This window comes from Malaclemys terrapin, chromosome 9, assembly GCF_027887155.1.
Source record: "Malaclemys terrapin pileata isolate rMalTer1 chromosome 9, rMalTer1.hap1, whole genome shotgun sequence".
NCBI lineage: Eukaryota > Metazoa > Chordata > Testudines > Emydidae > Malaclemys > Malaclemys terrapin.
The window spans coordinates 79,194,971-79,221,812 of record NC_071513.1 but is presented as its reverse complement, the minus strand read 5'-3'; the positions used below and the strand labels follow the sequence as shown (position 1 = coordinate 79,221,812).

At 40.6% G+C, this 26,842-nt stretch overlaps 1 protein-coding gene across 1 annotated transcript in view; it reads right to left on the bottom strand.

The window, feature by feature from the left end:
• Positions 1 to 26,317, bottom strand: part of MED12L (mediator complex subunit 12L) — a 312,365-nt gene extending 286,048 nt beyond the window's left edge. Inside the window, exons 1-3 of the mRNA XM_054039474.1 lie at positions 26,219 to 26,317; positions 8,412 to 8,516; positions 1,566 to 1,757 (exon numbers count right to left, since the gene is read on the bottom strand). Of these exons, the coding sequence (XP_053895449.1) occupies positions 1,566 to 1,757; positions 8,412 to 8,516; positions 26,219 to 26,317 (396 nt within the window). The remainder of the gene's footprint in view (positions 1 to 1,565; positions 1,758 to 8,411; positions 8,517 to 26,218) is intronic.
• Positions 26,318 to 26,842: the final 525 nt, after the last annotated feature.

Below are 26,842 nucleotides of genomic sequence, written 5' to 3'. Positions count from 1 at the left end.
CCTGTTCTTCGTCATGTGGAGTAAGGCATGAATGCTCAGCTTGCTGTCCCTGGTATAATAATGGCTGCTTTTATGAGCTTTGACATTGACTGGTAGAATTTTTTCATACAGTATCTCACAGGTGTTCAGCAGCAGTGGTTGGTCCACTCTGTGTTACTAGACACATGACAGTGTTAGCATTCCTTTGTGGTATTGGCAGGTCAATTATCCCAGCTATTCAGACATGTAAGTGTCCTCGCCACTTACTAAGAAGCAAGAATATAGTCTAAAGGATCCTTTCAGTATCACCACTTCTGAGATTAACATTTTTTTAAGTTAAGAAATGAACCTTATTGGTTGATAGCTCTTATTATAAAACACTCACTCCTGGCACTGGATGGTATATATTCCTACGCTATTCATTTTAGTCATAGGCCTTGGAAACACAGAAACCAGAACCAAAACTTGGTATAACTCACAGCTTTATTTATCTCTGTTCAGGTCTCTCTGTGCACAGTCTTATTGTGGAATAAGAGTACCATATTTCAATGTAACTTAAATTCATAGGACACTCTTATTCCACAGTAAGATTGTCACAGACAGATTTACACTAAAATAACTAATGACACCAATTTAGTTATTTTGGTTCCAGTTTCCATCTCAAGCACAGTCTAAGATTTCCATTGCCAGGCTGACATTTGTCTTGATTGTCTCAATATTCCTAACTGATCAGAGTTAGGTAGAATTTTTTCCTAGTTTTACACTAATTTTTTTCCAGACATGTCATGCTATTTGAAAGAAACCTGACAAGAAGCAAGATGTCTTCCCCCATCCTTGAGCTGTTGGAAGCATGCTGCTATCAAACCTTAGCAAGATCTTAGGAATAAGAATGGTGAAAGGAAAAGAATTTACAAGAGATAGTAAGGATGTATTGGTGTCAATGTAAAGGGCATTCAGGAGGATTGGAGTAAAAGCAAGGTGTTTCTCTCAATACTGCATCAACCTCCAACACTTTCCTACTTTGTTATGAGAAATTTTTGTAGAGGAGAATTCTTGCATTGAGACAGAAAACATCTAAATAAAGTGTATACACAGAGAACCTGGTTACCCAAGGTTAACTATAGCCAAAGAGTAGTAAGGCAGTTTGCACAAAGAACTTCACAGTTTAGACAGTGTTTGGGAATCTAGCCTCTTTTCTTTTGAATAAGAAGAAACAAAGACAAGAATAAACATTTCAAAGCATCCTCCTACTCCCATTTAAGTCAGTGGCAAAATCATATTGACATAGTGGGGACCCCAATTATAAAATATGCCAATTTTCCTTTCTGTACATCTCAGGACAGAGAAAAAAGCATTTCCCCCATGTGATGTATACAGAGGAGTCCATATCCATCTACACCCTTACTGCACAATGATTTAAAGAAAGCCTGCATTGTGATCAGAATGAGATCAAGTCACTTTTTAATAATAAATGCAGAAATATACATTGGTTAATATAAATATAAATAAAGTATTACATAAATACTTCAACTCTGTAAAATCCAAGGAACATTAAAAAAAGAAGGGGAGTGAAAATCTGTTTATACCTTTTTTGCTAAAGTAGTCAGTGGTTTATTTCCTGCTAAATCTGTGAACCAGTTGTGAATTGCACTCTGAGAGCGAGCAGTAACCAGCCAATAATTATCTTTGGCATTTACTTGTGGTTTCTTCTTTCCTGTGTCCTGGAAAGTATTAAGTTTTAGCTTTTCTGCTAATATGCTGCTAAAATAAGCGCCAATCTGGTGGAAAAACAAAAAACACAAATATAAGACAACACAATAAGTAAGCATCTATTATACATTAACACACACAGGATTTCCATTTGAATAGAGGTAGTCATCACTCTAGTCTAAGATATCAGTTTAATGAGCTTACACTTTAATTCCCTGGAGCTCGGAGTTGGAGTTTCCTGATGCTAAGCACCAGAGCACCATTACTAGTCATAGGAGAGAAGGGCCAATAGAGCCAAGCAGTAAACAAAAAGGCTCTTGAAGATGCCTGATAAAGTTAAAAAAAAAAATGCAGTGGACATCATACTTCCAATGATTACACTATAACTCATACTTCCATGTCTCTCCAACAGAACATTCTCCCCAATTTAGGCCCATTCCAGGAAAGAACTGAAAATTCTCCTAAACATTGAGTACATGAATCATTCCATTTTAACGGGACTCCTCCCGTGTTTAAAGTTAAAAGTGTGCTTAAATCATTTGCTGGATTGAGACCATAATACAAGTCTAAAATAACTACTTTAACATTTCTCACTGTTCCTCGGTCTTTCATCATTATAGCACGTTATGAGTGAGGGCATGTGCATGCCCCTACCCCACACACCAGCTTACCACACAGTAACATCCCACGTGGACACTGTTACAACCAGGGCCGGCTCTAGGCACCAGCAAAACAAGCTGGTGCTTGGGGCAGCACATTTTTAGGGGCAGCATGGCCGGCGCCAGAATGCCGCCCCTAAAAATGTGCCCCGGCCGCCCTAGCTCACCTCCGCTGCTGCTGCCACGGCGTGCAAATCAGCTGTTTCACGCGCCACAGTGGCTCGGGGTCTCCCCCTCCCTCCCACCCAGGCTCTCAAACCTGGGAGGGAGGGGGAGATCCCGAGCAGCCATTTCGCGCGCCGCTGCTCCCCCTCCATCCCAGGCTTGAGAGCCTGGGGGGAGGAGGCAGGGCTGGGGATTTGGGGAAGGGGCGGAGTTGAGGCGACGCCGGGGGTGGGGTAATTAAAGAACCGGGGGCGACCAAAATGGTTTTTGCTTTGGGCGGCAAAAATCCTAGAGCCAGCCCTGGTTACAACACAGTGAATGACTTAGCATACTATATTTTCAAGTACTAGTCTGCTAAGCCTCACTCCAGGACTTTCAGTGTGCTGTTGCATTATCCATGTGGGACATTAATATGCAGCGACCTACAGTACTGTAGATTCACACCCTGGTTTGCCACACAGTATCTTGCCATGTAGACAAGCCCTCAGTTATAACCAGGACAGTATTCAATTCCCTTCTATCATCAGCGATGATATTCAAACCTGAAAAGGTACGGATAAGCATATAAAGGTTTAAATGTATATGCAAATGTTTAAGCATAGATTCATGAGATTTCCCATACTTCTTGATTTCTTCTAAGTAGGGCTGTCAAGCGACTAAAAAATTAATCTTGATTAATCGTGTTATTAAGCAATAATAGAATACCATTTAGTTAAATATTTTGGGTGTTTTCTACATTTTCTAATATATTGATTTCAATTACAACACAGAACACAAAGTATACAGTGCTCACTTTATATTTATTTTTGATTACAGATATATTTGCACTGTAAAAAAATTTTTTTTTCAATTTCCCTATTGCAAGTACTGTAGTGTAATCTCTTTATCATGAAAGTTCAACTTACAAATGTAGAGTTCAGTCAGTCACTCAGACAAACAAGTTGGGTTCCAATTTGCAGGAGATAACGCTGCCCACTTCTTGTTTACAATGTCACCAGAAAGTGAGAACAGGCGTTCGCATGGCACTGTTGTAGCTGGTATAGCAAGATATTTACGTGCCAGATGCACTAAAAATGCATATGTCCCTTCATGCTTCAACCACCATTCCAGAGGACATGCGTCCATGCTGATGATGGGTTCTGCTCAATAACAATCCAAAGCAATGTGAACCGATTCATGTTCACTTTTGTCATCTGAGTCAGATGCCGCCAGCAGAAGGTTGATATCTTTTTTAGTGGTTTGGGTTCTGTAGTTTCCACATTGGAGTTTTGTTCTTTTAAGACTTCTTAAAGCATGCTCCACACCTCGTCCCTCTCAGATTTGGGACAGCACTTCAGATTCTTAAACCTTGGGTCGAGTGCTGTAGCTATTTTTAGAAATCTCACATTGGTACCTTCTTTGCATTTTGTTAAATCTGCTGTGAAAGTGTTCTTACAATGATCATGTGCTGGGTCATCATCTGAGACTGCTATAACATGAAATATATGGCAGAATGCCGGTAAAACAGAACAGGAGACATAGAATTCTCCCCCAAGGAATTCAGTCACAAATGTAATTAACACATTTTTTTAAACGAGCATCATCAGCATGGAAGTATGTCCTCTGGAATGGTTGCCACAGCATGAAGGGGCATACGAATGTTTAGCATATCTGGCACGTAAACACCTTGCAATACCGGCTACAAAAGTGCCATGCAAATACCTGTTCTCATTTTCCGGTGACGTAAATAAGAAGCAGGCAGCAGTATCTCCACTAAATGTAAACAAACTTGTTTGTCTTAGCAACTGGCTGAACAAGAAGTAGGACTGAGTTGACTTGTAGGCTCTAAAGCAGGGTTCTCAAACTGGAGAGGTCTGGACCCCTCAGGAGGTCACAAGGTTATTACATGGTGGATTGCGAGCTGTCAGTCTCCACCCAGACCCCGCTTTGCCTCCAGCATTTATAATGGTGTTAAATATATTTAAAAGTGTTTTTAATTTATAAGGGGAGTTGCACTGAGAGGCTTGCTATGTGAAAGGGGTCACCAGTACAAAAGTTTGAGAACCACTGTTCTAAAGTTTTACATTGTTTTGTTTTTGAGTGCAGTTATGTAACAAAAAAACAAAAAAAAAAACCTACCTTTGTAAGTTACGCTTTCACGATAAAGAGATTGCACTACAGTACTAGTATGAGGTGAATTGAAAAATACTATTTGTTTTGTTTATCATTTTTACATTGCAAATATTTGTAATCAAAAATAATAATATAAAGTGAGAACTGTACACTTTATACTCTGTGTTTTAATAGAAATCAATGTATTTGAAAATGTAGAAAAACATCCAAAAGTATTTAATAAATATCAATTGGTATTTCATTGTTTAGCGGTGCGATTAATCGCAAATAATTTTTAAATTGTGATTAATTTGAGTTAATCACGTGAGTTAACTGCTATTAATTGACAGCACTATTTCTCAGCCAAAAATGCTCGAGGGAATTGCCTTTTACAGTATTTCAGCAATTTCAGGTTCAACCAACAGCTAGGGTTGCCCACCCTCCAGGATTGTCCTGCAGTCTCCAGGAATTAAAGATTCATCTTTAATTAAAGATGTCATGTGACGAAACCTCAAGGAATACGTGCAACCAAAATTGACTGTCCTACCAACAGCAGGAAAAACGAAGACGGGATAAAGAAAAAAAGTTATCCAAATTTATTTACATCTTAAAACAAGTATTTCATCACAACATAAACTATTATAGATGGATACTTTAAAACCATTTTGAGGGGGGCTTTTTAATCTTCATGGAGAATGTTTCCAGTTGGTTAAGTTTTAAGTTCAGCAGAAAGGCTTTAAAATAGACATTGAACATATTTTAAGTCATGTAGAATAAAACAGTTTTAACAGCTATGAGCATTTCCTCAGAACTTTTTTTTTTAAGTTTGTATTTTTGAATAGTTAAGATCTCATCACAACACAATATTATTCAATTCAAGACTAATTAAAAGTTAAATGACAAAGCAAGTGTCTGCAGGTAGCAGTTCTAGAGGATACGAAAGCCACAAGAATGTAGCATAAATGCTCTAGTATTTTGTCAATAGAAACAATTTGTATATGCATCTTTTAATATTTTAAAAGAATAAATTGGCAAATATATTTTGATATTTATGCTTCCCCAAATAACAGCTACATGTCCTCTGTGTACAAAACAGTTGATTACTTATTATCACAATAAAATCACTTTTCCAACCAGCTCTGAAGATAAGTGTTTTCTATTAAAAATTACAAATGCAATAAAGTTTTTTTCCATTTTGCTTGAAACTTCAGGTTTTCAGTCAATAAATAAATAATTCCTTCCCCCCACCTCCTTTCCCAGTGGGGGAGTGGGGAGGAGAACAGAGGAGGAAAAAAAGAAATTCTCTGTTTCCTTCAAAAAACCTTGTTTTCAAAAAATAGTTTGAGTTATCAGCTGAAATGATCATGTTAGAAGAGTTTTACTAATAAAGTACTGTAAAGCTCAGTAAAATGATACTTGCTTAACTTTCTTCATAAAAAAGTATGTGAAGTTTCAGTAAATACAATTCAAAACTACAGTTTTAAAAAAATGTTCATTTGAATAAAATCAAACATGCAACAACGGCTGATGGGGAAGGTATTTCCTGGCAGTAAGTAAACAGCTGGAATAGTTAAGGGCCCACCACAAGGCAGGTGTCTTTATACCAGCAATGATTACCTACAAGGAAAGAAAGTCATTATGGCCTTTATAAACCATGAAAACGTAAGACTGGAAACAAAAAGTAATTACCTTTTTCAGACTGAAATGTTACAATCTGGTATTACGTCAAGTATACAGTACTCAGTTTTTAAGTACCCTTTTTTCCACATAGAGGGCTGTAAGGGACCAAGAAAAGTTATCTAGTCCAGCTCTCTGTGCTAAGGCAAGAACAAGTTTACATAGACCATCCCTGAACAGGTGTTTGTCTAACCTGTTCTTAAAAACCTCCAATGATGGGAACTTGACAGCCTCCCTTGGAAGCCTATTCAAATGCTTTTCTTTATATCTAACCTAAATCTCCCTTGCTGCAAATTAAACTGATTATTCTAGTCCTAACTTCAGTGGACATGGAGAAAAATTGATCAGAGTCCTCTTTATAGCAGCCCTTAACATATCTGAAGATTGTTATCACGTTCTCCCCACCCCCACACCTAGTCTTTTCTTAAGACTAAAGGAGTCCAGTTTTTCTAACTTTTCCTCATACACCAGGTTTTCTAAGCCTTTTATCATTTCAGTATCTTTCTTCTGGACTCTCTCCAGTTTGTCCATATCTTTCCTAAAGTGTGGCGCCCAGAACTGGACATAATACTGCACAGGGCCGGCTCCAGGCACCAGCTTCGGAAGCAGGTGCTTGGGGCGGCCAATTCAAAGGGGTCTTCAGCGATGGGTCCCTCATTCCCTCTCTTCCTCTTTGAGCTGCCGCCGAATTGCCACCGAAGAGGAAGAGAGGGGGGACCTGCAATTGAGCTGCCACCGAAGTGCTGCCGCTCGCCTTTTTTTCCCTTTTCTTTTTTTTCTTTTTTGCCGCTTGGGGCGGCAGAAAAGCTGGAGCCGGCCCTGGTACTGCAGCTGAGGCTGCACCAGTGCCAAACAGAGCAAGACAATTGCATCCCATGTTTTACATACAATGCTCCTGTTCATACACGCCAGAATGATATTAGTTTTTTTCAAAACTGCATCATTCTGTTGACACATATTCCATTTGTGATCCACTATAAACCTCAGATCCTTTTCAGCAGTACTGCCTGACACCTAGCCAGTTATTCCCCATTTTGTAGTTCTACACTGATTTTTCCTTCCTAAGTGTAGTACTTTGCACTTGTCTTTAAGGAACTTCATCTTGTTGATTTCAGACCAATTCTCCAATTTGTTAAGGTCATTTTGAATTCTAATCCTGTCCTCCAAAGTGCTAGCAACTTCTCCCAACTTGGGGTCATCTGCAAATATAAGCAGGAGTCTGCAGGAATTTGATCGTTTTTGGAGGGTCACATTCTGTGCCCCCGCCACAGCCAGGAGCTTGCTCTCCCTGCCGCAGCGCCGAGGACAGGAGGAGTTCTGTGGCCCTGCCGATTATCGGGGGCGGGGGGAGCATGGCCCTGTTTGCTCTCTCCCCCTGCCCCCGTGCATGCCCCATTATCCAAGTCATCAATGAAAATATTGAATAGTATCAGGTCTAGAACAGACCCCTGTGCAACTCCACTAAATACATCCCCCCAGTTTGAAAGCGATCCATTAATAATTACTCTGAGTACGGTCTTTCAACCAGTTTGTACCCACCTTATAGTACTTTCATCTAGGCCACATTTCCCTAATTTACTTATGAGATTACGTCAAAAGATTTACTAAAATCAAGATTATCACATCTAAAGATTCCCTCCTATCCACTAGGCCAGTAACCCGGTCAAAGAGTTAGATTGGTTTGGCCTGATTTGTTCTTGACAAATCCATGCTGGTTATTACTTACAACCCTATTATCATCATCATCATCTTACGGCCAGTACAGCAACCAGCTGAAGAACTGGAATTTACTCTCAACATTCATACACTAGGTTTATAATTAACTTCAATACTCAGATTCTTAGACCAGAAGGAACCATTGTGATCTTCTCTTCTGATGTCTGTATAGCACAGGCCACTGAACTTCCTGAAAATAATTCCTAGGGCATACCCTCTAGACAAACATCCAATCTTGATCTACAAATACTAAGACTTTAGGGTAGAACAATCTGAAACAAAAAACACCACTGTTGACTTACAAATTGTAGACAACTTTCCCTCCCCCCATCCTCCAAAAAAAGTAACTTAAATAGTAGAATACACACACGTTTGTAAATCAGTACTCCAGCAAACTAAAAAACATTGCCTTACCTTTGAGGCATTAATGACAATATTTCTAGCAGATCCATGCTCATCTCCAGAGAAGGCTGGTTGATTATTGAAACCCTGCTTTACATTCACTGCAGTAAGTTCATCCTGCAAAAAGCATATTTTTGTTAAGTTACAAAGAATTAAATTTAGTTTTTTAAAATTTGATCATTTGCATCAACATATTTTTATAAAAGCAAGTCTTGGTGTGTCACACTGTATATTTTGCACATGGACTGTGTATTCTCTGCAAATCTTCCCTTTTCATACAATTTTAGAGAAAAAGAATGACAGTATGCAATTCATTCCAGATTTCCAGGCTTCAGCTCAAACCTGTCTGTATTTCTGTTGGAGCAGGAGGGTTCCTATAAAAAGAAGGAAGAACAGAAACTGCCTGGAGATCAAATCATCCAAGTATCTGCATGTCAGGCACGCGCACACACACACACACACACACACACACGAACCAATATGGTTCTACTATTTGGGAGAGGGGAGGACGGGAAGCACAGAAGGAGAAGAGTTTGACTCCACAGCCCTCTGTATGCCATAGGGCTGAATTCTGCAGCAGGGCAAGCTCTGGTTAGCCAAAAGAGTGGCAGGACTTGACTACACATATCAATCCAGGTCCAGGAACTGGATAGATCCGCTAGCCACAAACCCCCATTATGGGGTACATGCAAGGCTAGGTGGACCCCTGCCTCTGTTTCCTCCATCTATGCCTCTACTTGCCTTTACTGCTAAGGTAGTTTGACGCTCTGACCCAACTGAAAATCGTTCCCTTTTGGGGTAAACAAAGACCCAAAGGAAATCCTGTCTGGACAAGTCTGGAATTTCCCCCTCTGCTTCAGTGGTATCACAACAGCCTCTTTGCCCCTTGACTGCCATGGTGCCAGTACACTACTGCTGTCAGGCAGCATCACAGGGAAGCCTGTGCCATCCTCTAATCAGAGGATCCAGCCCCTAACATCTTACAGCAGCAAAAAAACTGCCCACTCCATGCATAATTCTCTGTGACCCACTTCCTACACTGGCCCGTCTCCCTCCACGGGCTTTAGCATGGCTCCTTACTGGGAATCTTGCTTGCTGGCCCCCAGTCACTGGAGAACCTCATCAGCATGCTGTTCTTAGCAAGTCTCTCTCCACACTGGCAAATAAGACCTGGTCACCTGCCTTTTATATTCTGCTTCCCCATTCCCAGCAGGCCTTGCTCTCAACAGTCACACACTCCCTCCAAAAACCGTAACTCACAGAATATCTACTGAGACCTGGAGATAGAGGTGCCAGGCTCCAGCCTGTCTGTTACACACAGGTTGTATTCAGCATTACAGCCAATGAACTGTACTGATCTGCAACCTTTTGTTGTTATTATTGGTTTGGTTTTCTTTTGGTGGGGAGTGAAATGCAAAAGGATTCCATGGCCTGCCTGTGTTCCAATCAGCTCCAACACTGTTTCCCCATACAAAGCCCTTTATGTGAGGCACTAAAATTTCTCTATACACAAACAGGTTTACATATATATTTTTCCCAAATGCATCATCTTAGGAGAATGACCAAACTTAAATATTTAAGCTGTCATCACTATCACTGACTTCCATTATCAGCACTTACTCAGCAGATGACCCTACTATAGGTCTCACTGCTCTTGGCTGCACTACAAGGGCCATTTTCTAAAATGACATGGTCTTCATAAAGAAGTTCTCCAGTGTACTGTTAAAGCCAAACATGGTCTTACTACACACACAAATTTAATCTTTCCATCTACTTCCCCACTCCCTTCTTCAAAGACGTATTTAGTGTGGCCCGTAAAAGGGAAATCCCCATAACAAAGTTGTTCTACGTCCAGTTTAGACCCTTCAAGACTCACATCTGAAGAACCAGTAGCATTTATCCCACCTTTCCAAAGATGGCTCCATATTTTTAAGGAGGAGGGGCAAGAGTTAGGTTTACTTCTCTTTACTAAATGGAGCTATACATCTGGTCCTTGCCTCCCAGTCTCTTTTCTGTAGTACGGGTAGAGGGGCACGGACATCAAAAGTTGTGGACGTCGCATATCCAAGTGCAACGGCATGGCTAAACTCCTGAGGTAATTCTGGCACTTACTTGAATGCACCCCACAATGCTCAATGACCACGAGCTTTCAGAAGGTATTTAAATGTTACACCATCCAAAGAGCACAAGACACATTTCAGAGGACACTAAGAACCACCCAGAACTCTATATTATTTTTGGATTAGAAACCTGAAGGCTTTCAGCTAAAGCTGTAGGAAACAGAAGGGATGACATTTCTATATTTTTATGCACTTGTGCTGTGGCAGCTGGGCACATGACGCAAGTTAACATAAAGAACAAATGAAACTGTTCGCAACAGAAAGCACAAGCAGCCCTGTTGCTTTAACAAGCCATTATAAATATCACAGGGATGATCAATAACCAGAGTAGATCTGGACTAAAAATTGTGTCTTGCATGGCCTTCTGAAAAAAAGAAAAAAAAAAATCAGTGAATTTGAAAGCTCTCTTGGAGTGCCCAAAGCAGAGCACTCCCACAGCTGGGGACCCTCTGCTCCAGCCCTTAAGATCACATATCTAGGAGCTGTCAGCATCTCATGTGTTGTGATGGTGCAGAGAGAGACATGGTGTCATACAGAAAGAAGAATTTTACAGATTAGAATCAACATCTCGAATTGCTCCCAGAAACAAACAGGAAACCAGTGCAGTTCAGAGAGCAAAGGTAAAAATGTGTTCCCACTGCATTAGAGAGGCAGCTTCATTCAGACTTGAGATCTGTGGCAAGGTTTAAGAACACCATCCAATGTAGTCCTGCCCCAAGAGCAAAGAGCAAAAACAGCATCTGATTTATGACAGGTACAAAGAGAAATGGTCTGTACCATATTTTGCTTTGCTGAAACTTTCTATGCAACCATTTCAGCTCGGTGGCTGAAACCACAACTGACAAACAGATCTTTACTACATATACTGAAACAGCCAGAATAAACTGCTACAATGAAGCAATGGTGCCCCTTTTGCAGTTCAACCTACTTCTTCTGGAGTGTTACTTTTGCAATAGGAGTATTATTGTAAGTGATTATCGCTAGTATAAAGTTTTGACAGTGACTTGATCCTACAGAGATTTATGCCTGCGTTTACATTAAACAAGTGCACAGCCCTATTAATGGGACAATGAGAACTCAAAAAGCATGAGTAATCCCATTGAGTTCAGGGGAACTAATCGCATGTACATACCTAGGTCTTTACAGGTTGGGGGTGTAACTTGCCAATTAAGACCAGCTCTAACAGTCTCCTCCAACTCCCTGAACTTCACCAAAACTAAACAAATACTGTGCCAGAAGAAATTTTTTTTTTTTTTTTTAAATATGGACTATAATCTTTTTTGGCAAAACAGTCTTCCAAAAGGAGTTTGGCCTAGAAACTCCCCTTTTGGTTTATTCTGTTATCCTCAACAAGGAGCAGAGCTTTTGAGTATTTCTGGGAAGTCTGAAAGATAACATAGGAATTATTCACTACAATATTTTTGAATTTAAGAGCATTCTGAGCACTCTGCAGGGTTTATGAAGCCAGCCAGAAACACTAATCTGAATTTTAAATGAGGACAACAAAGTGCTAAAACACTCCTCCCACCTACACTATCCCCAAGACAGCCTTGAAAATTAGACCAACCAAGAGATCAAAGTGATAAAAGGATTCTAAATAGGGCTGCCAAGCGATTAAAAAATTAATCGTGATTAATCGCACTGTTAAGCATAATAGAATACCATTTAATTAAATATTTTTGGATGTTTTCTACATTTTCAAATATATTGCTTTCAATTACAATACAAAATGTACAGTGCTCACTTTATATTTATTTTTTCTTACAAATATTTGTGCTGTAAAAAACAAAAATTACATTTTTCAATTCACCTCATACACTGTATCATGAAAGTTGAACTTACAAATATAGAATTACATAAAAAAAATAACTGCATTCAAAAATAAAGCACTGTAAAACTTTAGAGCCTACAAGTCCCCTCAGTCCTACTTCTTGTTCAGCCAGTCAGACAAACAAGTTTGTTTATATTTGCAGGAGATAATGCTGCCCGCTTCTTGTTTACAGTGTCACCAGAAAGTGAGAATAGGTGTTCGCATGGCACTGTTGTAGCAAGATATTTACATGCCAGATGCGCTTAAGATTCATATGTCCCTTCATGCTTCAACCACCATTCCAGAAGACATTCATTCATGCTGATGACAGGTGCTGTTCGATAATGATACAAAGCAGTGCAGACCAACACATGTTCACTTTAATCATCTGAGTCAGATGCCACCAGCAGAAGGTTGATTTTCTTTTTTGGTGGTTCGGGTTCTGTAGTTTCTGCATCACAGTGTTGCTCTTTTAAGACTTCTGAAAGCATGCTCCACACCTCATCCCTCTCAGATTTTGAAAGGTTCTTCAGATTCTTAAGCCTTGGGTCGAGAAATCTCACATTGGTACCTTCTTTTCATTTTGTCAAATCTGCTGTGAAAGTGTTCTTAAAATGATCATGTTCTGGGCCAACATCCGAGACTGTTATAACATGAAATATATGGCGGAATGCGGGTAAAACAGAACAGGAGTTCAGTCACAAATTTAATTAACACATTTTTTTTTTAAATGAGCATCATCAACATGGAAGTATGTCCTCTGAATGAAGCATGAATGGGTATACGGATGTTTAACATATCTGGAACGTAAATACCTTGCAATGCCAGCTACAAAAGTGCCATGCAAATGCCTGTTCTCATCTTCCGGTGACATTGTAAATAAGAAGCCGGCAGCATTATCTCCCCTAAATGTAAACAAACTTGTTTGTCTTAGTGATTGGCTGAATAAGAAGTAGGACTGAGTAGACTTGTAGGTTCTAAAGTTTTACATCGTTTTGTTTTTGACTGCAGTTACGTAACAACAACAAAAAAACTACATTTGAAAGTTGCACTTTCACGATAAAGAGATTGCATAAGGTGAATTGAAAAATACTATTACTTTTGTTTATCATTTGTACGTTGCAAATATCTGTAATAAAAATAATATAAAGTGATCACTGTACATTTTGTATTCTGTGTTGTAACCGAAATCAATATATTTGAAAATGTAGAAAAACATCCAAAAACGTTTTAAAAATTTCAATTGGTATTCTATTGTTTAACAGTGCGAGTAAAATTGTGATTAATTGCAATTAATATTTTTAATCGTGACTAATTTTTTGAGATAATCGTGTGAGTTACCTGCGATTAATCAACAGCCCTAATTCTAAGCAAACAAACAAACAAAGTAAGCTGAAAAGAAAAATAATATATTTGTTACTATTACTACTCACTGCATAGATGACCTCAAAAGGTTTGTTGTTTGTCTTTTTATTTTAGTTCTGCTTTTTTTTTAAAAAACTGTCCGTAAGTGACATTGTGTTCCAATATCATACATACTGTTGGCCCATAGCATGACTTGAAGGTTAAGTGGTACCATAAATACTGTAGTTCTTTGGTTTGACTTTACTTGGCCCCCCAACAACCATTCACTTACAAGAACTTTAAATGAATCCATGCCTCAAACAAATTTAGATCTAAGTGGGGCTTCAGAAGAGTGGTTTTGCTTTTATATTAACTTCTTCCCAATCAGCTTTTGATTTTAATAATTGAAGTTTAACATACCAAGAACAGAGGTCAATTAATCCAGGTACCAGATACCATTAGAAAGATTCAAATATATCACACTAGTTTAATTCAACCAATCATATTCATATCACCGAACACCCATCATACTGGGAAGGTTAAAAAAAAATTAAGAAATAAGAACTATATCCGACTCTTGTTAATGTCAAAGAGAGATCAATTCCTTTAATGGTGCAGGATCAGATCCTAAAATTACAACTTTGTTAGAAAAAAATGCCAAGCAAATTGGTTATATAACATCAGTAAAAAATTTAGGACTTGTCCACACAGGGAAGTTAGCGTGCAGAAAGCTAGCATGTGAAATTGCAGTGCACTTGTTACCCTGCACAAACACCCTGTATAGACACTGCTTAGTACCCTCAAGCAGTTTAGATTATTACACCTCCAATTAAACCAGGGGTAGACAAACTACAGACCGCAGGTTGGATCCGACCTGTCAGGGCTTTGGATCCGGCCCATGGGATTGCCGCTCCCAGAAGCGGCCAGCACCACATCCCTGCAGCCCCTGAAGGGATTGTGGGGGCGGGGGTACAGAAGGCTCTGTGCGCGGCCCTCGCCTGTAGGCGCGCACAAGCGCACACACCCCGCAGCTCCCATTGGCCAGGAACGGGGAACTGTGGCCAATGGGAGTTTTGGGGGAAGTACCCGCAGGCGAGGGGCCGCAGTGACATGGTGCCAGCCGCTTCGGGGCCCCACTGCCGCTTCAGGGCCGCTTCAGGTAAGTGGCACTGGGCCGGAGCCCAAACCCCTGAACCCCTCCTGCACCCCACACCTCAACCCCCTGTCCTGAGCCCCCTCCCTGCACCCCTGCCCTGAGCCTCCTCCCGCACTCCGTACCCCCTCCTGCACCCCAACCTCCTGCCAAGCCCCCTCATATACCCCACACCCCTCCTCCACCCCCTCTTACTCTGAGCCCCTTCCTGCACACCGCACTCCCTCCCGCACCGCACCCCAACGGCACTCAGTGCACAGTAAGAATGTCCACACAGCTAGTGCACACCAGCTACTGAGGCTTTTCTCTGTGTAGACAATCCTAAATTGTACACAACTAAATGTACGAAGGTCGAGCATGCCATCACTTGGTTTAGCTTGAAAATCAAGCCATCTCCAAGCAACAAATGCAGAGATGCCGCACAGTGCTGTCACTTATGAGGAGACACGCTGTGGCACACTGCACTGGATTTTGCAGGCTCTTGAAGGGACGTCAAGCCTGCTTTCAATATGTCAAGCAGTGTCCCCAAGCAAACCCAATCAAGATTTAAACCTGTTTTGTAGTTTTAAATAGTCATCAGAGTAGCTGAGCTCAAATTTTATTAAATCTTAATTGCTTTACAGAGCATTTTTAAGATCCATTTTTGCAATCAGAACATTCATCACCATAGTAGCTGAGCATTTATAAAGGTGAGACATTCAAACATCCTTTTCAAAATGTAATAGTGATAGTAATAATACATTAGAATGCTGATGTTCAGAGGCGCAGAGCATCCTCACCTTCCAAGGTTTGCATGGAAGTTGCAGCTGTTCCACACCTCTGGGAAAAAGTCAGGCCCTGAACTTATTTCTGTCCTTCATTATTACACTCCTCATATACTGCCATTGACATTGTATGGTAGAGTCTTGCACCACCTACCAAGTGCAGTCAAAAGAGCCTTCAGAATATTAGCATGATGATATGCTGGGTTTCCCGGAACTGTGAGCCAGTGTGTTACCCCTCTGAGTCTCAGCAAGGGCAAGCTTTGCTGCTGCTAAGCTATGTGTTATCTCCCTTGTCTTGCCAGCAAACTTCAAGACTCTACCAGTCCAAACCTTGTCTAACCAGTAAGAATCAGTGAGCTCCAATTCCCGAGTACCTCAGATATGTCTTTCTCTGCAGTGCTTAGCCCCTCTTATGGTAGCACCCACAAAACCTTACTGCTCCTTTAAAGAGATAGTACAAAGTAGTTTATTAACCTAACTGGGGTTAAACCCTCCACTTCAATTACTTTTACCATAAATCAACTCAAAATGCTGTAAAGCAAGTTTATTAACAAAAGGACATAGTTTTAAATGACACCAAGTATAAGGAATAAGGATAGAAATGGTTACAAACAAACTAAAACTACACGCCTATGATTAAATGTCAACAAAACTAGAGTCTTCTGTTCAAAGAAGTTTTTCTCACCACAGTCATTCTTCCAGCATAGCTGGCCCGGTCTTTAGCCAGGACCCAACACACAGAGCTCAAAGCACTTGGTTTCTTTGATTCCATGGGTGAAAGATAAAATAAGTGTTCTCTCCCCACCTTTTTATAGGCCAGTAAACCTTTGAAATATATTCTTTGAAAAGTATGGCCAGACAAAACTTCTCTCTCCTGCTGGGGTGTAGACACCATGCGGTCTTCTCCCCTGTTTGTTAGCTTTATTTTACCTTATACGTACCTTCATTGTCTCTTCCTGACAACCAGGCAGGTCAGACAAGCAAATACATATTCCTTTTTCTAGGGCAGACTGGGTTTATGCATTGCTTGCCAAACATTTTAGCAGAATTCCAGCACACATTTACAACTCTTTGTACAAGCCCCATATACACAGCATGCAATGATTTTCAGGACTAGCATGTTACCAGTTTGTATATGATACCTTCCATGACAGCAACATATGAGATGCATTGAGCTGGTCAGGCCAGCTGAGTTTTACTGTTATGTACCAGGGACCCCCTTGCCAGCTGGCATTGGGGTGCTCCTAGGGTACATGACAGGCCTCCTTCAATTACTGTTTTTGAATCCAGAGAGAACACGTGTATGAATCAAATACACCATAAATAATTATGTTCAAACAATGTTAAAGGATCACTGATGGGTACTTCAGACTGTACAGTTGTATATGAATTTGTTTTTAATTTGTTGCAAAAGAGTCTCTTCAGATTTCAGCATTCTCCAGTAATGTTTATCACTCAGTTGCTGCATCATTGGGCTAGTGAAGGAGAATCAGAAAGTAAATGACTAGAAAATTACAGGGAAAAATAAAATGGGGACTGCCCAGTGTATTTTGACATCCAAGCTAAATGAAGTGTGTGAAGTAAACAGACAGCAGAACCAGTGAATGGTAAATTAGATTTAAAATTATTTCAATTTAATAGTGTTATTAAAAAACAAAGGATTTTTAAAAACATTTTTAACCTGAGAGAATCCTTCAGAGGACTAATTTAAAGGGGACCAACTTAAACCAACAAAAGAAAGGAAATGCAAAATAATGTTCTTTACTCGTTCTTATGTGTCTAGAAGATATTGCATCATATATAGTATTCACATTCAGCCACTGTTGTGTGGCCCTCTGCAATCTAAGTACAACAGGTGTAAAAGGAAACTAATGAACTGGCTCATGTATGTAGGACACTGCCCTCAGCTGGACAGAATCAGAATTACTAAATTGTGGCTCATAGGTCCTATATGTAGAGCCCTGCAAATCCGCAGACCATTTTTGCAGATTGAAGATCAGATGCAGATACAAATTTTGTATTTAGAGCCCTACAGATATCTGCTTTACATCCATGGATGTGGATATCCAGACCATTTTTGTGGATCACAAATCAGATGCGGATACAAATTTGTATCTGCGCAGTGCTCTATCTATATGTCTAAAAGCTAAGGAAGTTTCTCTTAAGCTGAAGTGGTAGTAGCCTGTGTTTCTGGAAAAGGAAGATTGAGTTTCTGTCACCACCCTTGCTGTGAAGGCTCAAATGCATAATCCAGGACTAACAGGCACTTGTTTTGCCACTATTTACAGTACAGCTACAATAAATACTTTCCATATTAAACTCTGGACTCCCTTCCTTATGTGAATTATCAAGTCTGGTGGATTGGTTGATTGGGGGGGGGGTGGGGAAGAAGGGTAATTTTAAGCATTTTACATTTCTACCTTTTTTCTTCAGTACAATATTACAAGACAGACAACGCATTAGTCTCAGTCCATGATGCATTGCTCCGATGATGCTTTGAGTGGCACAGAGCAACACACAGCCTCAGGATACTTCAACACCTCTTCAAAGCACTGTTGCATGAGATTTGACATAGTACCTGGTTACAGCTTGAACTTTGTCAATTTACAGCATAGAGATGTTGGGGGGAGTTCTCCTCCTCTCTGGCTCCCATGCCTCTCACCTGTTAGTTTCCCCATAGGAGACAGTGACCTGAGCCACTGTATCATGAAAATCCTGACCTGATCCTTAACTATAAACATGTACGAAATGTATCACTAAAGTGCAAAATACATTTGTTATATGTTTTAGGAATATGCACATTTAATTTTGTAATAAAAAAAGTGTCCATTAGATTGGCTATATTTTCATTTGCAGAAGTTGCTGTTGGGTGTGTGTGTGTGTGTGTGTGTGTGTGTGTGTGTGTGTACACAAATGCATGACTGGTTAATTCAACATGCCATCTTGAAACATTCCTAACACAATTTATTTCCGTTTGTTTGATGGGATTTCAAACAGAGGTGTGGTCATCTACCAACACCTATGAAGGAATTAGTGCTATTAGTTGGACTTAGGAGATAAACACAGCAGACAGTGCTAACATGCTGTAACATGTTATTTCATTGATGACACCACACAAAGCAACTACAAGAGGTTAGAAATGAGTTAGTATGAAGCTGTGATTTATAGTGGTTATGAAATGGGACTGTATGCCAGGAACTCGTGTTCAAATCACATTGACTCCCTAGTGACCTTGTATAAAGCATTTAGGGCTGATTCTGCCCAGGGTTGTAGAATGCAACTCAACACAAGGCTGGTATAGCCAGTGCCAGACTCTCATCCTCTCTGTAAAACAGGAACACTTAACTACCTACCACACACAGTTGCTATGAGGATTAGTTAACATTTGTAAACCTCTTTGAAGAGATAAAGCATAAATTAAGAGAAAGTAGCCACGTGTGTGTGTGTGTGTGTGTGTGTGTGTCTCTCTCTCTCACACACACACACAAGCTGTTTTTGAGATGTGTACTAAAATTCATCCTTGTACATCAAATTTGAGAGTTCTATATCAGAAAGACAACAGCTCCTCGACCATGGGAATTAAGATTACAGCATAATATTAAGAGCCTGATCCAAAGACCACAGAAGTCAATGGGAGTCTTTCCACTCACTTCAACTAGCATCTACCTCATGTATCTGGGTATTTTCCTATAAACTATACCAGCACAAATACACACGTATAAACTGCATATCTAAAGGAAGGTTCAGGTCTGAGAATACACATTTAGATTGTCTTTCAAACCTTCACATACCAACCTTTATTTTAAAATGGGTAATTTGAGGCACTCTCCCCCACCCCCTTAAAATATTAGGTGTGATTAGACAATACTTTGAGCTGTCAATTTAAAAAAAAAAATCACATTTTGAGCCATACAACTGCAAAACCATTTGTGACCTGGGGAAGAGTTTTTTATTATTATTTCAGGTATTTTCTCCCTCTCTCATATAAAATGTGAATAGCAACCCATTTCTGTCATTTGCTAACAAATTCATCATGGACAAAGACTAGTACACTGAAGTTAAACCTGGATTGCATTTTCAGACTTACTGGATTACTATTAAAACATTTTAGAAATGCTCTATATAAAAAATTAACAGTATACAAGCTGTTATGATCAGCTTCTGTGTTTATTTGTGTTTATTTTTCCAGTCTATGAATGAAAACAAAATTGAGATGATAAAATTTCAAAATGAAACAAAAAAATGTAGAATTAAATCCAGAGTATGTACCAGTAAGGACAGGTGAAATTGCACATGTTCAGCTCCATTTGTAATGCTAACTTTATATTCTCTGTAGGCATTTGTACGGTAACAGACATTACTGAAAAAGCAGATGTCTTAGCTGATAAGCATGTATAATGTCTCATTAATTTCAGCTCTGGCCTAAACTCTCACAAAAACTTATTTACTTTTTTCAGCCAGCAGCAGTGAGACACAGAATGATTGGATTTGGGGGCCTTAAGGTTAAAGCACTAGTTCAGGTCCCAGACCCTTCCTTAGTAAGGCCATGGATAGTTCTCTGAAAACATCCACTTCATGTGAAGTGGCAGTCAAAAAAGCGAACAGAACGTTGGGAATCATTAAGAAAGGGATAGATAAGACGACAGAAAATATCATATTGCCTCTATATAAATCCATGGTACACCCACATCTTGAATACTTTGTGCAGATGTGGTCGCCGCAGCTAAAAAAAAGATATACACCTCTACCTCGATATAACGCTGTCCTCAGGAGCCAAAAAAATCTTACTGCGTTGTAGGTGAAACCGCACTATATCGAACTTGCTTTGATCCGCCCAAGTGCACAGCCCCACCCCCCTGGAGCCACTGCTTTACCGCGTTATATCCGAATTCGTGTTACATCAGTTAGCGGGCTAGAGATGTATTGGAATTGTAAAAGGTTCATAAAAGAGCAACAACAATTATTAGGGTTATAGAACATTTTCCATATGAGGAAAGATTAAAAGGACTGGGGCTTGTCAGACTGGAAAAGACGACAACTAAGCAGGGGGATATGATAGAGCTCTATAAAATCAAGACTGGTGTGGAAAAAGTAAATAAGGAAGTGTTATTTACTCCTTCTCATAACACAAGAACTAGGGGTCACCAACTGAAATTAATAGGCAGCAGGTTTAAAACAAACAAAAGGAAGTATGTCTTCACACAATGCACAGTCACCCTCTGGAACTTTTTGCCAGAGGATGTTGTGAAGGCCAAAACTATAACAAGTATTGGGGGTAGCTGTGTTAGTCTGTATCCACAAAAACAACAAGGAGTCTGGTTGCATCTTAAAACTAACAGATTTATTTAGGCATAAGCTTTCATGGGTAAAAAAACCACTTCTTCAGATGCAAACCATAACAGGGTTCAAAAAAGAACTAGATAAGTTCATGGAAGATAGGTCCATCATTGGCTACTAGCCAGGATGGGCAGGGATGGTGTCTCTAGCCTCTGTTTGCCAGAAGCTGGGAATATGCAACAGGGGATGGATCACTTGGTGATTACCTGGTCTGTTCATTCCCTCTGGAGCACCTGACATTGGCCACTGTCGGAAGACAGGATACTGAGCTAGATGGACGTTTGGTCTGACCCAGTTTGGCTGTTCTTATGTTCATGTCTACACTGCGAATTTTACCCACTGATACAGCTGCCCTGGCACAAACCCCCAGCATATACATGGTTTATAGTAGTGCAGCTGATTTATAACTAGGAGATCAAGAAATAACTCCATAAAACAGATGAGAAATCACACAGATAACATATTATACTCGTTACATCTTATGAACGATGCGATACATTACAAGTGGGTGGGGGAAGAAGCTAGGGAGGATTAGTCTTAAAGTTAATATGGCAATTTGATTCTGTAAGTCATTTTGAGATTTAATAGTCTCTTTCATACAAGTTATAAGGATCAAATTCTATAACGCTTTTTAAGTCAATGGGACTACTCGTATAAGTAAAACAGGCAGGACCTGGCCCTAATGCTGCATTGTATTATATAGTTAAGGTGTTATGCCTTAGATCTGTGTTAGACAGCATTTAATGTTAGCTGAGTTTATTTTAAAGGGACACTGTGAACTTGAAATCTAATAAGCATTTTAAAAAAGAAAAAAAAAAAAGTAGGTTTAGGTACTACACTTGCCCCGAGTTCCCCTGCAGTCACATTTTCCTTAATTTTTTTCAGTGTTTTTCTCTCTCCTATATTATGTGAAAAATGCAGTCATTCAACAGAGGAAGCTTGACTACACAGTGAAACTTTCTAAGTGCCAAGTATTGTCCAAAGTAATACACCAAAAATAATTCTTTAATCTTTCTTTTATAGCAATTTTAGGTAAAAAAACATTCAGACAGAAGTGTGATTTTTAAGTTGAAGGTGTGCCTTCAACCACCCTTTTGTATCTGTAAGTAATTACTAACTCCAAAGAAACCGACCAATTGTAAAAAAACATAGAACACCAGATCTTAAAGCCTACAATACTTCATATTTGCATACATTTACTGTAAAACCAGATTTGAGATATAGAGCTTGAGAATTCAACATATGAGGTGTTGCCTGTTCTCGATGGTGTGAATTTGGGAAAGGATGAAATGATGGTTTTTGACACCAGACTAATCAAAAATATCTACTCTAGCTTGCTCCTAACTCTTCTTCAATCATTTTAAACTTATTACCACCTTCCAAAAATGATGACTATGCTTTAACCACAGAGACGGAGTGATGCTGGTAGTGTTATTTCATACTGTGTATACTCAGTGTAACAAACAAATAGCAATGCAACATGTGAACATAAAGTGAGCAAGTCTTCCCCTTAAGTTATGTTTCAATCAATTATCTCATGGCAAATAAGCAGCCAATTGCAGTTATTTTCTACTTACTAATACACCCATGCAGTGTGTTCTAAATATTAACCATCTGGACACTTGCCGCTATCACTCTTATTGTAACAGACTGCATATGTATAAAGTGTATCTGCAAGAATCAGTCCACTTCCTAACTAAAAATATATAGCATTCCTGAGCTAAAAATTGATCTGTGTACGTAGTCACAGTTTAGTTCAAATACAGTTCTATAAGTCTGGTCAAGATCACTTGTAAAAATATATAATGTGTCACAAAATAAGTCAAATAATGGCAACCTGCCATTTTATTGATAAATATGACAACAGGGGTAGCATGGGGGATGGAAGGGGGGGCAGGAAGAAGCAAGAGCTCAGAGAATCGGTAGTGGGATAGAAAATGGAGCTTTCCTCTGAATCACTAGTCCAAATCCATCTGAAGTCAGCAGTCACCAGAAGTAAATACCATCTGACGACTGTTGGTGACCTGTATGAATCAGTTGGTGGTTTAAGTCTAATTCATAGCAGATGTGTCCATGTTCGCAAATCAAGGTCCAAATTAGCATTCACTGGCATCCTTGCTGGCTGCCTCAGCAAAGAAACCAAAGACTGAACAGACCATGATAACCAGGTAATCTGGAGAATCTTGCATAGCTGCTGCCCATGCTATACTTGCTCCATAACTAGAGAGCTTCATTCTCCAGGACTCGGGCTGGCAACTTTCATAAATGCTGAACTCACCAACAAAAGAGGAAAGTTAGAAGTGCTCTACGAGCAGTACATATAGATACCAAAAAGAGGAAGAGCAGAGAATGGAAGTACATGACCGTCATACTACACAAGGGGCTATGAGCCTGATCCAAAGCCCAACAAAGTCAATGGAAAAAGTGAGACTCTCATGGACTTCAATGGGCTTTGGATCAAACCCCAGGACTTTAGAGACAGCCAGAGGCATAATCATAGACTCATAGAATATCAGGGTTGGAAGGGAGCTCAGGAGATCATCTAGTCCAACCCCCTGCTCAAAGCAGGACCAATTCCCAACTAAATCATCCCAGCCAGGGCTTTGTCAAGCGTGATTAAAAAGACGGGGGCCTGTCAGATTGGAAAAGACGACAACTAAGCAGGGGGATATGATAGAGCTCTATAAAATCAAGACTGGTGTGGAAAAAGTAAATAAGGAAGTGTTATTTACTCCTTCTCATAACACAAGAACTAGGGGTCACCAACTGAAATTAATAGGCAGCAGGTTTAAAACAGACAAAAGGAAGTATGTCTTCACACAATGCACAGTCACCCTCTGGAACTTTTTGCCAGAGGATGTTGTGAAGGCCAAAACTATAACAAGTATCGGGGGTAGCTGTGTTAGTCTGTATCCACAAAAACAACAAGGAGTCTGGTTGCATCTTAAAACTAACAGATTTATTTAGGCATAAGCTTTCGTGGGTAAAAAAACCCACTTCTTCAGATGCAAACCATAACAAGGTTCAAAAAAGAACTAGATAAATTCATGGAAGATAGGTCCATCATTGGCTACTAGCCAGGATGGGCAGGGATGGTGTCCCTAGCCTCTGTTTGCCAGAAGCTGGGAATGGGCAACAGGGGATGGATCACTTGGTGATTACCTGGTCTGTTCATTCCCTCTGGAGCACCTGACATTGGCCACTGTCGGAAGACAGGATACTGAGCTAGATGGATCTTTGGTCTGACCCAGTTTGGCTGTTCTTATGTTCATGTCTACACTGCGAATTTTAGCCATTGATACAGCTGCCCTGGCACAAACCCCCAGCATATACATGGTTTATAGTAGTGCAGCTGATTTATAACTAGGAGATCAAGAAATAACTCCTTAAAACAGATGAGAAATCACACAGATAACATATTATACTCGTTACATCTTATGAACGATGCGATACATTACAAGTGGGTGGGGGAAGAAGCTAGGGAGGATTAGTCTTAAAGTTAATATGGCAATTCGTGCTTTCTAGGGTAACTATTCAGAATGGTGCTTCCATTACTTCGAAAGGGGAAAACACTGAGCTTTAAAGCCTAAGGTGTATCAGAGGCTGTGAAGATTACACACTGAACATATTAAATGGATTCTCAGAAAATGCAGTCTCTGAAAAATGCAGTCATTCAACAGAAGACGCTTGACTACACAGTGAAACTTTCTAAGTGCCAAGTATTGTCCAAAGTAATACATCAAAAATAATTCTTTAATCTTTCTTTTATAGCAATTTTAGGTAAAAAAAACATTCAGACAGAAGTGTGATTTTTAACCATAATTCTGGATATGTTTTTGTTATATTACCAAAGACAACAGCAGCATAAAGACTATGATCAAATGTTTGGATAATATTTGAGAGCAGCAAGTATGGTTCCTCCTTCTACTCTCCCCTTTGACCAAGTTTTAAAAATACATTTTCAAGTTTCTGAATTCCTTGGGCTGCATCTTACCCTAGAATTGAAGGTCACTCAGAGCCCACTTCTTAAGATTTAAGAAAATATGTTTCTAGTAATTAATAAACTCTCACTTGAGATGGCCATGCAACCAGCTGCCCTTTGAAATTAGAATCATTATCCCTACTTCCGCAGTCTCAGATCTCTATTTGGTTAACCTGCAAGTCAACACATCAGCAAGCACTGCCTAAGAGTTACTTGTTATTTTGGGATTTGTAATTTTACAATCTAGATTAACAATTAGAGGGCAGATTTTCTTAAAATGCACTTTTAGAAAGAAAAATACCAAATCTTTGTAACAGAAGGACATGAACACTTGCATCCAGAAGGTTTTACTGCGACAAATTTGGGGACCCATCTCATTTCAATTATCTTTGCTGATTAATACATAATTGTTTTCCCTGCCCTCCCTCAATTATATTCAAAATATCTATGAGGGCAATGACTACCATTTGGCTGAGGTCACAGTAAGAAAAGGAAAGTCACTCAGGCAAAATGGTTTACAGGTGACTAAAGCTTTAACCTGTACAAAACACTACAGATGGGAAGCAGGTGAGTTAAAAAATAAACAAGTCCCATGACAAATTGTAGCAGAGTGATTATTTTAACAAGAGATTATTTTTAAATAATCGCTTGTTAATTGCAGTGTATCCTACCTACAGAATGCCATGGTTACTGCACTACACCTGCTAGTGGCACCCAGAGTGCTGAAGCAAGGTACCTAGAAGTCAAGCAAACAGCTTTTGTTTCAGCAGATGTTACTGACCATTGACCAACATCCAAATAACTTGCCTATTGCACTACAGCATCCATGGACATGGACAAGCCTCTGTCTGTCTGTAATGACTGTCCATCTCCTCTGGGTCAGAATTTGCTGCCCCAGAAGGCGGGAGGGAAGGGAAATCAGTTTCCCCAGGGTTGCCAGCGGAGGGGGTCCCCTGTTCACACAGGTCCAGAGAGCTGTCACGCCTGCCCAGCCCCAGCCTCGCCGCAGAAAATGCAAGTCAGTGGGGGGTGCCTTGCCTTGCAAGCCGACATTTTTCAAAAGTTTAAAAGGATTCACTAGGGAGGGGAGGGAAATGGGGCGGCAGCAGCCGGGGCTGCCTCAGGCCCAGGCTGGGAGCAGCCCCCCCAGTGAAGGCATCACCGCTCCGGTTCAGCGCTCCCCCCAGACTGGCAGCAGCTCCGCTCCGGCAGGCTCCTTTCCCACCCCCCGCCCCCATCACCCTTCAGGTGGCCGCCGGGCAAACTTCTGCCCCTCGCCAGCTCCGCGGAGCCCACCCCCGGCTCTCACCTCCTTCTGCTTGGGGTCCTGGGGGTAGACGTCGGGCGGCCCCAGCCGGGGGCGTTTGAGAGGTCTCTGCTCATAGCTGAGAAGCCCGAAGGCGGCCATGATCTCTCATGTTAGCCGGCAAAATGAATGAGAGTTGGAGACGGAGCAGGCTCTGAGCACCAGGGAGCAGCACTTTGCAGACAGGCTCCCTCTCTCCGTCTGGCTCTCTCTCTCCTGCAGCGGAGAGCGAGGCAGGCTGGATGCTGCTGCCTCCTGACACACACCCACCAGCATCGCCCCCAGGCTGCTGCCGAACAAGTGCCCCACAGCTGGGGCTCCGGCAGGGCAGGGTAGTGCGTGCCCTGGGACAGCAGCACTGCCAGCTGGAGCGGGTTTGGGGGGCGGGGTATTTCCCCCCTCCCCAGCCCTGTCAGGGCTCTCTTTCACTCTAGGGTAATTTCACTGAGGGGATTTCAAACCGGGCTGGCTATTTCTTTTGCAACTATATCACTTTAAGACCCAGCCAAGTCACTCATGAGGCGGGAGATGCCTTCCAATTGCATCCAGAACCAGGGCTTGATGGTAGATGCCTGACTGCAACGCAGAGCAAAATCCTTCCTCCTGAGAGGGGCTCAAAAATAAACT